At 41.7% G+C, this 14,857-nt stretch overlaps 1 protein-coding gene across 1 annotated transcript in view; it reads right to left on the reverse strand.

The window, feature by feature from the left end:
- The window catches only part of LOC122401994 (choline transporter-like protein 1), a 134,203-nt gene that overhangs the window by 103,045 nt on the left and 16,301 nt on the right, over positions 1 to 14,857 (reverse strand). The window contains exon 6 of the mRNA XM_043404483.1: positions 6,134 to 6,446. Coding sequence (XP_043260418.1) covers positions 6,134 to 6,446 — 313 coding nt within the window. The remainder of the gene's footprint in view (positions 1 to 6,133; positions 6,447 to 14,857) is intronic.

Consider the following 14,857-nt stretch of genomic DNA (forward strand, 5'->3'; position numbering starts at 1 on the left):
ATCCGCGCGCTTTGCGCCATGAAATGGCGGTGACCTCCCGGCATGGATGGCGGGGTATCCGTAGAAATTGAAGAGAAATTTATGGATGGATAGAGCGTCGGCGGACCGTCCTCTTTGTTTCGTTTCGCGGCTGTCAGCGACGTCGTCGTCGTCATTGTTTTCGTTTGACGCTGTCTGGTTGTTTTCGGGGCGGGCGTCGTTTTCGCGGCGGCCGACGCCGCCGGCGCGGCTCACTTGACGCGAAATAATCCGAAGCCGCAACAAATAATCCTGGAATGCGTCGGGAATTATCCTCGGCCGCAGCGTCGGATTATCTGGCGTGAAACGAATTATTTGATGGCGTACCGAGCTATTTGACGTTTAACCAGGATAATTCGGCCCCGGTCAGATTATCCAAACCGCGGGGATGGACAAACAAGCGGATGCTTCAGCAGCCGGGCCGACCCGGCCGACGCGCCACCGAAAAAGAAATTCGCCTAATTCGACCCCTCGGAGGCGGCGGTCGGGCGCGTTAACGGCCGGGAAATCTATTTCGTTAAGGATTCGCCGCACCTGGCTGCGCCCTGGCCGCATTAGCATCGAAACAGGAAATTTTAGTCGTCGGAAAATTGTAGCATACTCTCTCGCGGGTAACCAATTATAAACTTTCTTACGGAAACCACCCTCCGAGGAAACGGAGTTTCTCACCTTCGGTTCAGTGCTCCTCCTTCGCTATTTTCGGACCCTGCTTCATATAAATTTCACGGCTGTCTGTCTGTTAGAACTCGTTCCCCCGCAGTTACGATCCTCCCGACTTAACAACCCGCCCCTCCTATCGCGACGATCGATCCCTCTAATTAAAAGAAATCTTACGATTTATTTAGCTTCTTTAAAATTATATATACAGGTGTCCAACAATGCCTGTTCCAATGGGATTTAGTCAATTTTCAAACGCGTCCTCCTTAAAATCAAATTTACCAAGCTCGCGCGGATATTTTCAATCGGTTTCAAATTTTCACAGATTGTTGATACCATACATCTACCGTTGCATGAATTTTAATGGTTTCACAAGCGAAACCACAAAAGTGGCAATTTTCTTTAATTTGCAATCGGAGCCACACCCCGTGAAAATGGCCCAATTTTTAAATTACCCGTACAGAACGAACAATATCCAAATATAAACGAGACTCCACTACAAATTTGAAGAAATATTTAAAAAATGCGCCGCCTCGACCGTTTAAAAGATCCAGAATGTTATTTTCTGCTTCGAAAATAATGTTAAAGAGTCTCCTTCCCCGCGCTGAAAAAATCGTTGAAACCACAATGATACGGCTCGTAAACCGGAGGGCCGAGCAACGATAGCGGCTGTCCTGTTTTGGGGGAAAACATTTACATTCCAGCCGCTGTCGATAAACCGCTGGTTTTGGATTTTCCGTACGATCGATTCTATAATCATCCGGCGACGAACAGATTCGAAAGATTGCTATCTCACCGCGCGTCCGTTTAAACACAAGCGTATCGAACCGTTCCACGTGTCACTGTTTTCCCTATTTTTCTCAACGACCGCCATTGATTCTTAAACGCAATAATTAATTCACGAATCGCGTCGCGTACTTTCATTTTCATCGATTGCCCGTTATTATACAGTACTTAAACGGCATTGAACCGGTCGAACAATATGGCGCGACGAAACAAAAGAATATCCACTGTATCGGGGAATTCTCTGCGCTCGCGTACGCGACTCCCCCCATTGTAGCTATTAAAACGTACGCGACATTCTCCCTCCCCCGAGTTATGCTCGTTTTTGTTTCATCGTTATATTTGGAACCGGCTAAATAACATATAATCTCGTATATTATTTAACTAAAACAAATACAATGAGGTATACAGAAAAAAGACCAAACACGCAGCGCAGCCTCGCGGTGGGCCCAGCAACTGCTCAACGCGCGAATTTCAATCCACTTACATCGACCAAGCGAGAAAATATAATAAATAGAGAATGAAAAAATAAAAATAAGACGTATCATCGACCAATAATTTTGCACGTTTGGTTCCTCGGATCGTAATCGCGAGAAAGACGTTCCTCACCGGCCGCGCGGAAGAACAATAACTTCAACAAGAACTTCCATTTAATTGTAGCGGGAAGTTTCGCGAGTCAGCGTACGTATCGCGGTGCGACCGTGTTTAAAGTAGACGCTCAGGCTGCTGAATGCTCGTTTCGGTGTAATTCATGCCGGAGGTGGGGTTATCTTTAATACGTTACGCCTGATGATACGTCTATGCTCGCGAGATATCCAGCCATTGTACGAAATATGTACAAAGAACTCGTCGCGTGAAATGAAAACCGGAGTATCTTGGAAACGAATGGCTCCCGGATCCGGGTGGGGTACGCACGGGGCAGTTTGTTTCCGCGAGCACCGATAGCTAATTAAAACTTTATCTATGGTCTCGATACGTTTCTGGTATTCTCTATGTAAGTGAATCGGGGCTGTCCGCCAAGGCGGCCCGGGTGTTCGCTGGAAAGTGTCCGCGGAGTCCCTGCGCCAGAGACGAGATGAAACGCAAATTCCTTTTCCTTCCTTGGAGCATTAATCATTAATTAAAACGTCGCCACATAATTTAAGAGGGATAGGGGAAGAATGGATGAGGATCCCGTAGACGCGAGGAGAGGGGAAGTAGAAAAGGAACAAGACGAAGGAAGCATAGGGAATAAGATAAAGAGTGTACGTCGTAAAGAGTAGGATTAATGCGTGGCTGGAACGAGGTACAAAGCGATGGAAATATACATTGCAAATGGATAAAAGTCACCATTATGGACCGCGACTTCTGCGTCGGGGTAAATAAACAACGGTCTTTCAGTGGTAAGAGTCCGAGACGCGGAGGGACAAAGACCCGGTGAAGTTTCTATCGGGAATGAATAAAAAATACGTCGCTGTTGTCGGGGACAAAAGTCGTGAATTATGGAGGAATGCTCGAATCTGTCGAACTCTTGGCAATCCGGGACGGAAAAAAAAAACCCGATAAATTCGATTATCATTTTTCGATGAGCACTCGATGGAACGAATATCACGAGCGAAGGCATCGGGAAGAGATTCAGATGTTTCGAACTGCGCCGATATTACGTACGATGATAAAACGGGTTTCCCGCCGTGTAATGGTATTGCACAGATCGTAAATCGAGGAGACGTTATAGACTGTAACGATAGGGGAGTTTACTAAATATACCAGTGCCAACTGATCAATAATGCCACAAACTAGTTAAGAATTCGTAAGCCACAATGTGTCGTTAGCGACAAGTTTAGCCGCGTGCAGGTGCGCGGATTTAGCTACTTCTACCTGTGTAACCGGCGCTACATAAATCGAAAACTAAGCAAACGCTGAAATTTTCAACAACGCACGGGAGGATTTACCGAATCTACCGAACGCGTCCGATCGATACTGGAACGGACACGAATTTGTGGACGAAAACAAGTCGTTCCGGAGAGATCCGTCGAACCCCATCTAACCATTACGTTTCCTTTGGAATTGGTAAACAATTTTAAGACGAACAAATTCCATCGATAACATTATTGAATTCTTGTTTCAATAAAATTTTACAGGACGGTAGATCCACGCATATTTAAATAAGTGTATTATTTTGAAGAAAACAAATCAGTTTCTAAATAACGAAGTCAAGGGGTAAATTGTATCGTTGGAGGTTGGATTATGCAATTTACGAGATGGACGGTACGTCAATTGTAAGGGAGGAGTCACTAGTTTTGCTAGATTAATGCGATTAATAACCCTTTGAAATAGTTAAGAACACGTAAACGAGAATATGTCATTAGCAACGGTATTAGACACACTTAGGCGTGCTCCAGCAGCTTCCTCCAACTGCATAACAGTATTACATAAACTGCGGGGTAATAAACACCGAAGTTTTCAACGGTATAACCGGAAGATTCAGTGAACCTACCAGACCCGGCCAATCAATACCGCCCCAAAATAATCGAGAATTCTTGCACGAAAACATGCTATTAACAACAGTATTTGACGTATTTAGGCGGCTCGGGTTCTTTCAGCTGCTCGTACTTGTACGAGAAATAATTTCGTTAGAACGAAAATACGTGGTCTTCGACGACGCGAGAGAATGCGTTTCTACTAAATGGATTATTCTTTAAACAACGAATTATTCGACACGACAGGATTTCGGTAAGTTTGTCAGAACACCCGGGGATTTATTTAATTTCTACATAATTGTAACACGCGACGTAAAAGTATCTATTTAAAATTCTGACAATTAACCTAACGATATTCTCCGAAATTGTCGGAAAGATGGAAACAGAAACGTATGGATCGAAGGCTGACTAGATTTGCCCGGACAAGAGGCAACCAATATCGTAAAATATTCAAACGCCCGCGGTCAAAGAAATACCATCGCTAATGGAGGCGGACATTTCAGATGTTCCTCCTCGGCAACATCTATAATACAAACGTACAGCGCGCGTTTTAAATTAAATAACCAATGAGTATTTCGACAACATGTGAAACGACTCCCAACGGACGCATTAAACTAACCAGTGCTTTACCTCAAAAACAACAGACTGGTTCGCCACACTCGTACAACCAGCCATCCGGAATATTCCAACGTTCGCGGACGAAGAAATGGCGTTGTCGATAAAATCTGAGCACTGCAATATTAATTACACCCGGAACAAACGCAGTTAACAAATTAAAGATCGAAGAATATCGGCGTGGTTTCCGCCGGTTCGAAGCAAATATCAGTTTACCGTTTCCGGGGTAAGTCCCTTCAATGACACGTGTCGCGAGTCACAGGGCGAAGAATTTATGGGGACAGCTTCCCAGCGGAAAGGACTGCAGTTTGCAAGTTCTCCGCAAGCCCTATGCAGCAGCTGGAGTCTCGGGGCTTCGGAAAACAGCCCTAAAATCGGTATTTAGTCTGTCCACAAAACATAGCTCTCCAAGAAACTGCTTAAACTCTACGCGATCGTTTCTTGCTCTGCTCCCGACTAACCGAGCCTTCGAACCGTCAAGAATTGCCTTCGAACCGAATGAAACGGAAAGTTAACTGACTTCCGGAATGGGGTATTCCTTCTGTGCCTTTGTTCCGCGCTTTTTACCCCTCTTCTTACGACGTGAGAGAGCCACTATTTGGAGGATAAACTTTCCGACCGTTCGAACCAACGACAACGCGAATTTTAAGAAACGTTCGAACACGATCAATCTTTAAAACAATCAGGAAGGGACATTTGAGATGTAATGATAATACGTTTCTGTTGCAAACAGGTACAAAACAGGTTCAAACACGTTGGACATTTCAATCGTACCTGAAAGGATATCCAACACATAATAATAATAATACTAATAATAATGATGATGATGATGATGATGATAATGATAATGATAATGATAATGATAATGATAATGATAATGATAATGATAATGATAATGATAATGGCAATGACAATGACAATGACAATGACAATGACAATGACAACAACAACAACAATAATAGCAATAACAATAACAATAACGATAATGATAATAATGATGATGATAATAATAATACAATTATATGGGATATAAATACATATAAAAACAGAAACGTATGGTAAAAGGAAAGGAAATTCTAGAGAGCACATGCAATTCTAATGACATTCTTTGAGTCAAGGGATGTTATTGAGGCTAATATCTAATTGGATTATATCTAAAAACAAAATGGACAGTCGATGAGAATGGTGGATAACGTAAAGATGATGATCAGCCACGATGAATCTTCCAATCATATGTGAAATGACTAAGTATAATAATAAAAAAACACAAAAGAAAATTGTAGAGAGTAAATGAAATTGTAACGACATTCCCTGAATGTCGAAGTAACATCTAAAAAGAAGATGGACGGTGAATGGGAATGAGTAGATGCCGTAAAGATGGCTACCAGAGACAAAGTACTTTGAGAGATGTTCAACCACGATAAAATCTTTCGATCATACGTGAACTGGCTAATAATAATAATGAAACGCAAAAGAAAATTCTAGAGAGTAAATGCAAATGCAATGACATTCTCAGAGTTAAGTCTGACCCGAATATCCGGGTAAATAACATCTAAAACCAAGATGAACGGTGGATGGGGATGGTTGGAAGACGTAAAGACGGTTACCTTTGACTCCCACTTGTCCGTCCGGTTTTTTCTGCCCGGTTTGGAAGTTCGGGGGCGGCTGTAGATAGTTGATGCCGACGATGGTGGCCGCTGGCTCGTAGTGGATCATCCTGGGCCTGTCCTCCTCGACGCTGATCTCGGTGCTCTGCCAGTATATGTCGTATATCGAGGCGCTGCACCGTATTTTCAGCTTGCCGACGGTGAAGTGGTCGTGCGTAACGAGAAACTGAAGGCCGATCTGGGAGATCTGCCACTCCGATTCGTTGGTGTCGAGGGGGCTGTACGTGCGGACGTACGACTTCAGCGGCTGTTCAGTCGCCGGTAACAACGTGCGAACCAGTTAAAGAGGAGAAACCACGATGATCACGCAGGTGGGGTACGTTCGCCGTTAAAATTCCCCAGCTCCCGGTCGTTCTCGACCCACCCACCCCCTCCCGGGGGCAACGCGCGACACGTCGGCGACTTAATTCCGATAATTAATTCGGCCGAGTTAAGCCCCGGCGCCGTTTTAAGGACAAATTTCCGCGATTAATCGAACGATCCGCCGCAACCGACCGGCATTCGCTCGTCGCTGGCGGGTAATCTCGCTCGTTCGACGTTTAAGGATCGTCGCTTTAACCCTCTGCGGTTCGTTTGTCTCGCGCGATGGGGCTGTCGCGGCTGCTAGACAATTTCGTACAACCCTGCTTGTCCATCGGAAGCAAAAAAATCCTGTCAATTTTATACAGCCAATTCGTGCCCGCCAGATATTCAAGGAGACCCAAAGAATCGATTTCATTTTTCAGTTTTAGAAATAATATAATAATTTACATCCACGATACATTTTCGTCCCTACGGATTATGTGATTATGCCTTCTCTTTAACTACGTTGGAAACGTAGTAATCCGATATGTTCCTGGAATATTCGTTCATTCTCTTCGCACGTCACATTAAATTTTTAGATTTCAGAGTTCTCGATTAAATATCTCGATATAGAGATTTCGAATTTATAATTCAATTCTATGGAACATCGTTTTTCGTGAGCTAGCTTTTTCTAGTTACATCATTGTGACAGTAAACGAGCTATATGTGCAATGAATAATTATGAATATTATATAAATATACCGGATCGAACTGGTTGGAGACAACGTTCCCTCCATTTCAGAATTCGTCTTCTTTTTATATCGAAATATTTCAACGGGAAACGTTAAATCTAATTAGATGTAATATGCGAGGGGACTCGATATTGAAAAAATGGGGAAAAATTGAATATCCCGGAATTTCGATACGATCGAGTATTAGGATTGCTATCTTAATTTAATTCAATTTAAATTCCCGGGCAATTAGTCGAATCTCGGTAAAAGGAATCGACAATAATCGGGTTCCATTGTCAATAATAGGACCTCGTTAGTCATCTGGACGAGTCAATGGGACGATTATTGGGTGCCAAATAATCTTTCACTCGATATTTCCGAACAAAGCAAGTAGAAAACTCGTGATATGGTCAGACGTACCGAACCAAGTCCCAGAAATTTACAAAATAAATTGCTTTCGTGGCTCGAATTTGAAAAAACTGTGGTGTAAATATAATTCAGCGATTCCATAAACCCATCCAGAGAATTTCCGGGGCAACTCAAGTAGAAAAATCAAGCTATGGTCAGGCGTACCGAGCCAAGTCCCAGAAATTTACAAAATAAATTGCTTTCGTGACTCGAATTTGAAAATACTGCCACGCAAATATAGTTCAGTGATTCCATAAACCCATCCAGAGGAATTTCCGGGACAACGCAAGTAGAAAAATCAAGCTATGGTCAGACGTAGCGAACCAAGTCCCAGAAATTTGCAAAATAAATTGCTTTAGTGGCTCGAATTTGAAAATACTGTCATGCAAATATAATTCAGCGATTCCATAAACCCATCCAGAGGAATTTCCGGGACAACGCAAGTAGAAAAATCAAGCTATGGTCAGGCGTACCGAGCCAAGTCCCAGAAATTTACAAAATAAATTGCTTTCGTGGCTCGAATTTGAAAAAACTGTCGTGTAAATATAATTCAGCGATTTCATAAACCCATCCAGAGAATTTCCGGGGCAACTCAACTAGAAAAATCAAGCTATTGTCAGACGTATCGAACCAAGTCTCAGAAATTTACAACAAATTGCTTTCGAGGCTTATATTTGAAAAAACTGTGGTGTAAATAGAATCGAGAGGTTCCATAAACCGGGACGGAGAAGATTCCAACTGCATTTTTCAGACGTCGCGTCCGCGATAAAAATATGACAAGAGCCTCGATCAGATTAAACCGCGCAATACGTTTTTCCCCGCCAATTTTTCTTCACTCTCACTTAGCCATGATGTATAGCCCGCTCTATTTCCGCGGAAGCACCCTGCGCGAATAAACGAAAAATAAGAAAATTCGTTCCTCGAGTTAGTTTGGGGAACGTCGCGGCGCCGTGCACGAAATACAGAGGGACGACATTGTGTAAAATACCAGGCAGAAAACCGCGTCGACGCAAACATGTCTATTCTTCCGTGTATCAGGAAGCCGTTTCACTTACAAAAGATAACAATCCCCCGTGGCTGATATTAGTCTAAAATTCTTGCGCGCTCCGCCCGGTTCGGGTTAATTTCGCCGACGTTATCCGAAATCCGAAGTCGAGGGAAATCTTTACGACGAACTTTCCACTTTTTTTTTAATATCGAGCACGCTTTGAAAGGAAGATGCTTTTCAACGAGTTGATGGAAAATGTTTCCCGTAGTCGTAGCTAATCGGTAACGCTGTTTCTTCGGCCCCTTTGCGGCCGCGAGAGTCAACTACGGAACATCGCGAACGTCGATAGTGCACGTTTTTCAAACAACAATACATTTCACCGATACGAACGATCCGACAGGATTGTATTTTGATAGCTGTGCGTCACCGAAGAAACTCCGGATCGCTTTTTTTTTTTTTTTTTTTTTTAATCGCGCTTGCAGCAATTTAAACAATGGTCGCGGAAACGAGCATCGGAATAAAAAAACGAGCGCCGTTTGTAAGATTTTGTACAAAAAAAAAAAAAAAAAAAAAGGTTTCCGCCGCGATATCAAATATACACGCGTCGTTTGAATCGGAACGAATTCATCTCGAGCACACCTGTCTAAAAATAAGCCCACAAAATGCCTCCAATGCGAAACGATTTTTTTTCTCTCCTCCGTGCTCCACTTTCGTGGCCCCGCGCGAACGTAACAATTTTTATCGTCGCGTCAATTTTTTTCGATCCACTTTATCTAAACTCCTGGGTTAGTTAATAAAATCGCTTCGTTCGCCGGAGATCCCGACGATTCGTAAATCCACACGTTTTTTAAAATTATTATCCGTTCCGCCTCGAAAGCAGAAGCAAGCACATAGAATCGAAGTTCGAACTTTCGAGCAATTTTATAAATTACAGTTACAGAGCCGGAATCGAACTTTTCATGGACATCGTGTATCGTTTTAAAATTAAAACAGAGGAGCCTCGGCGTACACGTTTTAATAAAGAAAACAAGGCAAGCGTGAAATTTATTTGCACGAGCGGTTTACGAATAATGCAACGTCGACCAATTATGCGATTCGCCTTGTGTACACGATATGTATTTATCGTGTATCTTTTATTAATAGAATTAATGACGCGGGAGCTTTGCAGAGGATGTTCTCGACCTCTGAATATAATAATTCGTGTCTTGCTTTAAGTGTTCGAGAATTAAAATTGTCCCATAAATGGGAGAAAAATTCGACCACAGTGTGGGTAACGGAATTGATGAGAAGGATCATCCGGCGAACGAAAAATCCGGTTTCGAGTGCAGCAATCCGATCGATAGATACGTTTTTTCGCCGCCATACTTGATACAATCGGTATTTGGAACGAAAAACGTCGAGTCATGCAGCGTCATCTAATACTGCACGAAACGCTCGCGAAAGAACGAGTAAAAAGCGCTCCTATGGCTGGCAGAAAATCAACTGGCGCCACAAGGCCACTTCCCCCACTCTCAGACACGTCGGACGCGACCCCTACTTTCGCATTATGCCAACTTCCGTTTCCTCCGCAGACGCAAACAATCACGTTAGAAGAAACTCGATAGGGGTAGTCGAACTCCTTAGAGGGCAGTACTCCGACCTTGAATTGATTTTATTCCGAATATAACAGACATCTTCCAAGCATCCCATAGGATGATTCTAAACACAAACTGTAGTTCTTTTCAATTTCTCTACTATTAAACTAATTTGAGACAGAAAAATTAAAGGAAGCCATACAATCGTCCACGAAAATTAAGGTATTTTATAAATTCAGTGTTTCCTACATTCGTAAAATTAAAACTTGATAAATTGATCTAGTACAGACGAAATGTAATACTTCCCTTTCACGCCAAAGAAGCAATCATGAATGTGACTCAGACAATTCTATTTTAAATCGAAATAATTTCTATTCTTCGACAACATTATTTTTGTCCGCGATTTCTTGCGTCCAAGCTTGGAAACGAGCTTGTATGGGATTCTAAAATCAGCCCTGAATCATCACGAATTCCTAAACGAGTTTGCTACGGGCTGCAAGGAAGTAGACGGTACGTAGAAATTTCGTTGCAAAATTCAGGGGAAGTTAAACTCTTTCGAGCACCGTGAAAAAGGCGAAGCGCGTCAAAGTGTACAGACAGGTCACTCTTTGCGCTCGGGCTAGGATTGATTACGTCGAACTCAATCAGCGGGGACAAACAGATTTAATTCGAACACGCTGATTCCTTCTTCCCCGAAAATATATTTCGGTTAGCCCGTCAAATTTTTATTCCCGGTCGAACGAGTTCCAAAATTCCCGAGCCTAACGATCGGCGTGAAAAATGCGACCGGGTCCCCGCGTCAACCACGAAATTCAAATTCGATGTAACGCGAGAACGAAACCCGAGCAACGCGGAGCGCGCAAGAGGGCGATTCCATTTCTGAAAATCGGTCGATCGAGTCGCTGAACCGGTAACCCAAATTGATTTGACGAATTCTTCCTCCCGTAATCCTAATATTTGAAATTGTTCCTGTCCGTACACGCACCCCGTTTTTCAACCGACCTCCGATCTACGCAATCGTGTAAAAAGCTTCTTTGCCGGCCAAAGATAGATTTACTCGAGATAGGAAGTTCAACGACCGGGAGCTCCTTGTTCCTCTTGTCTGGCCAGAGCTATTTCGGACATATTCTGACATCAGAAACAGCGCACAAGCTCTATTTTTAAAGAAATTCAATTTATTTTAATTATCTACTATAAACCATGCAAGTATCTTTCAGAGTATTTTGCCCGTCAATATTAAATGTCTAGATCAATTTCTCGTTTCGAAATCGTTCCAGCATTCATCGATTTGGAACAATTATTTTCTAGAAAAAATACAAATATCTTTCGAAGAATGCTGCCCTTTATTACCGAATGTTTCGGCCAATTTTTAAATTTTTCATGGGAACTTCGATGTATGTTGTTATTTAGGAGAATGCTGTTATTCGACCGTTGCCTTTTATTATTGAATGTTTCGACCAATATCTATTTTGAAATTTTTCATGGGAACTTCAATGTATGTTGTTATTTAGGAGAATGCTGTTATTCGACTGTTTCCCGGTAGAAAAATTGAACGAGGCTATCCCTTAGGGTATTATTTATCGTTTTAAACGAATCGTGTTCAATTCTTGGCGTGGCTTCGATTGCTGAGCGCGGGTTAAAAGACTTTGAACGTGCTATAGGGCAGGTCGCGTGCTAACAAGTGATAGCGGGAAGAAGGCGAGTAACCTCGAGGACGCCTAAATTTCTACTCTCCGCAATAGTCACCGTCCGACAAAAGGAGGAGTTCTCCTTATAGGAACGAGTGGTGGCTCCCAAGTCGATTCTTTCTTCGATCTGGCTGCGGTCGAAGAGTTCGACGCCAGAACCAAATGTCTCCATTTCCCGATGAAAATAGAACCTCTGTAAAGCCTTATTTGTATTCCCATTTAAAATATTACATTTACTTACGATTCGAGCCCTCGTCATCGAACTAATAACAATAACAAAACTAAGAAATTATATCTTCGAACGATAGAACGACAATAAAATCGGTTAATAATTAGAAAGAATAATACTCACTCGTTGCATTCTATAATTAGCAAAATTTTCCAACTTCCGAGGGGAAATTTTCTTTACAGCCGCGTTAGGAAAATGGAGAGATAGCCAATTATCGCGCGGGAACCGTGAAACGTTTCGACTAATCTAAACATCGGTGGCAGGATACAGGCCGGTATTATTCATGGAAACGGTCCAATCGCGGACACCACGCCAGACACTGTTTCTATTAACAATTTAATGCGGTTCCTTACGACGCGTTTTTATTTCACACAATTTGCAAACGGATTTATCATGCTCGCGAATTTTTTGACATTTTTCCTATTAAGAATTTAATTATTCCCATCGATTTCTATTTTTCCACGTTGAAAAACAGGTACGTTCCACTTTCGTAGGAAATATGCGACGCGGACTTTATTAAAATGGCGCGTGTGTCTCGTTTTCAGTAACTACCATTAGTATTCATGAGAGTGTACACTACTTTAAGCACTTTTTCTATTAAGAATTTAATTATTCCTTTCCGCGCCACGCTCTCTCTCGCCCTCTTTGTCTTAGAATTTACGCTTTGTCAAGCTCGATTTATTCTTTCTATCGCGTACCAAGCCGTTTGTTCCAGTTAATAACAAGGAATCGATCGAACCGTTGATAGAACAGTACTTTTCGTATCGCTTATTGCCTACATAAATATTGTAGTTTGCCACGACGGTCCCGGAACACAACGAAAGTTCTCATTCAACATTCTGTTTCGTTGGGAAAATAGAGATAACCGGTTGCTGCACTGGACCCGTCAATTGTTCCGATTAATCTAAACACCAGAGGCACGATTCACCACCCGGTATCGCTCTTGAGGACGATTTAAACGTAAAAGGCGGTTCAAACATCGTTTCTATTAAAAATTTCATCGCTCGTTTAGGTCCCTTTTTCGCGCGGAATTTTCCGACAATTTCAAGAATTTATCGCGATCGAAAAAATCACGTTTCGCGTAACAAAGAAAATCCTGTAAATTATAGCGTTGTGCAACTGCATCTGCCAATAGCAAGGGATTAGTTAAAAAATTGGTAGAACTCCGTGTAGAAACTTTAATACCCGCATCAGTCAATAGTAGCTTCCAATAGCTACATAAATTTTCTAGCCGGACACTGGTCGGACAATGCAACGAAAGTCTGTTTTCGACGGCCAGTATCGTCGAGCAAATGGAGGTACTCGGTCGCTGCACGAAATATACGACGCTACAAAACAATAACAAGACTTCGGTTAAATAAATATTAAAATCAATTTACTCGCCGTCCAATGACTGTATAAAACTTCGACGAAAGTTTGCGTTCGACAGTGTCGTTATGAAAATGGTGATATTCGTTGCAACAAAATACAATACGATAATAACAAAACATTGATTAAATAAATATTACTATTAACTGTCCTGTCGTTCGATGTCTAAATAAAAAAAACTTGGACGGTGGTTGTAGACTGTGGTGACATTTCTGGTCATACATAATAGTTTCAATGAAGAATTTTTTTTCTCGAAAATGAGTAGGATTTTGGGGGTATGTGTATTCACCAAAAATTATTGTAATAGACCATCCCAACCGACAGTAATTTTTCCAGAACGATTTGAAATTTTTTTTTCATCGAAAAATTTTAACACCTGTTCGAAATTTTTTCTCGAAAATGCGTAGGAATTCAGGGGTATGTCTATTTACTAAAAATGATTGTAATTAATCCCTGCAACAGGAAATAATTTTTTCAGAACGATTTGAAACTTTTCATTTTCGTCGAAAAATTTAGGCACCTACCCCCTGTCGATTTTTCTTAAACATTCGCTTTTCGCTGTGTGGAAAAGTTGTTTAGTACTTTTTGTAGGTACCCACGAGGACTACTTCAGAAAAAAATTTCAATCAAATACATTCACTATTGTAGAAGTTATGGTCGTTTGAAAATTGGACCACTTTTATAGGGTTTTCCTTACTTTACGGGGTCAAGGAATAACTTTTTGAATATTTTTAGGATCTCTACATATTCTCCACTGAAATACGTGTTGTTTGCATTTTGAAACATTAAAATCCTTCAATCCGTTCAGAAGTTACGATGTTTTAAAGACACGCATGAAATTTCAGTAGAACAGGTCGGTTTCTGGCCAGACATTATAGTTTCGGAAAGAAATTTTTTTCTCGAAACTGCTTGGGATTTCGGGGGTATGTATATTCACCAAAAATGATTGTATGTGACCCCCGCAACCGGAAATAATTTTTTCAGGATGATTTGAAATTTCTTAATTTCGCCGAAAAATTTGTCCACCTGAATTTTTTTTTCGAAAGTGCGTAGGAATTCGGGAATACGTCTATCCACCAAAAATGATTGTAACTGACCTCAGCATTCAAAAATATTTTTTTTAGAATGATTTGAAATTTTTTATATCGTCACGAAAATTCAGGTGCCCAAGTTACTGTACGTAACATAAGATAATAAAGACAACTAATAATTTTCGAGTCGTCCGATGTTCACGTAAGATTTGAAACTTCCAATGGTGGTCGTAGTGTATTCTAGATCGTTAGAAAAACAAAGTTGCCCAAGTTACTCCGCGAAATATACATGCAATAGAACAGCAACAAGACAACAGCTTAAATAAATTACAATTAATCCTCACCCGATGACTGCATAC

This window comes from Colletes gigas, unplaced genomic scaffold, assembly GCF_013123115.1.
Source record: "Colletes gigas isolate AHSC1104 unplaced genomic scaffold, ASM1312311v1 Colletes_gigas_Sc00031, whole genome shotgun sequence".
NCBI classification, from domain to species: Eukaryota; Metazoa; Arthropoda; class Insecta; order Hymenoptera; family Colletidae; genus Colletes; species Colletes gigas.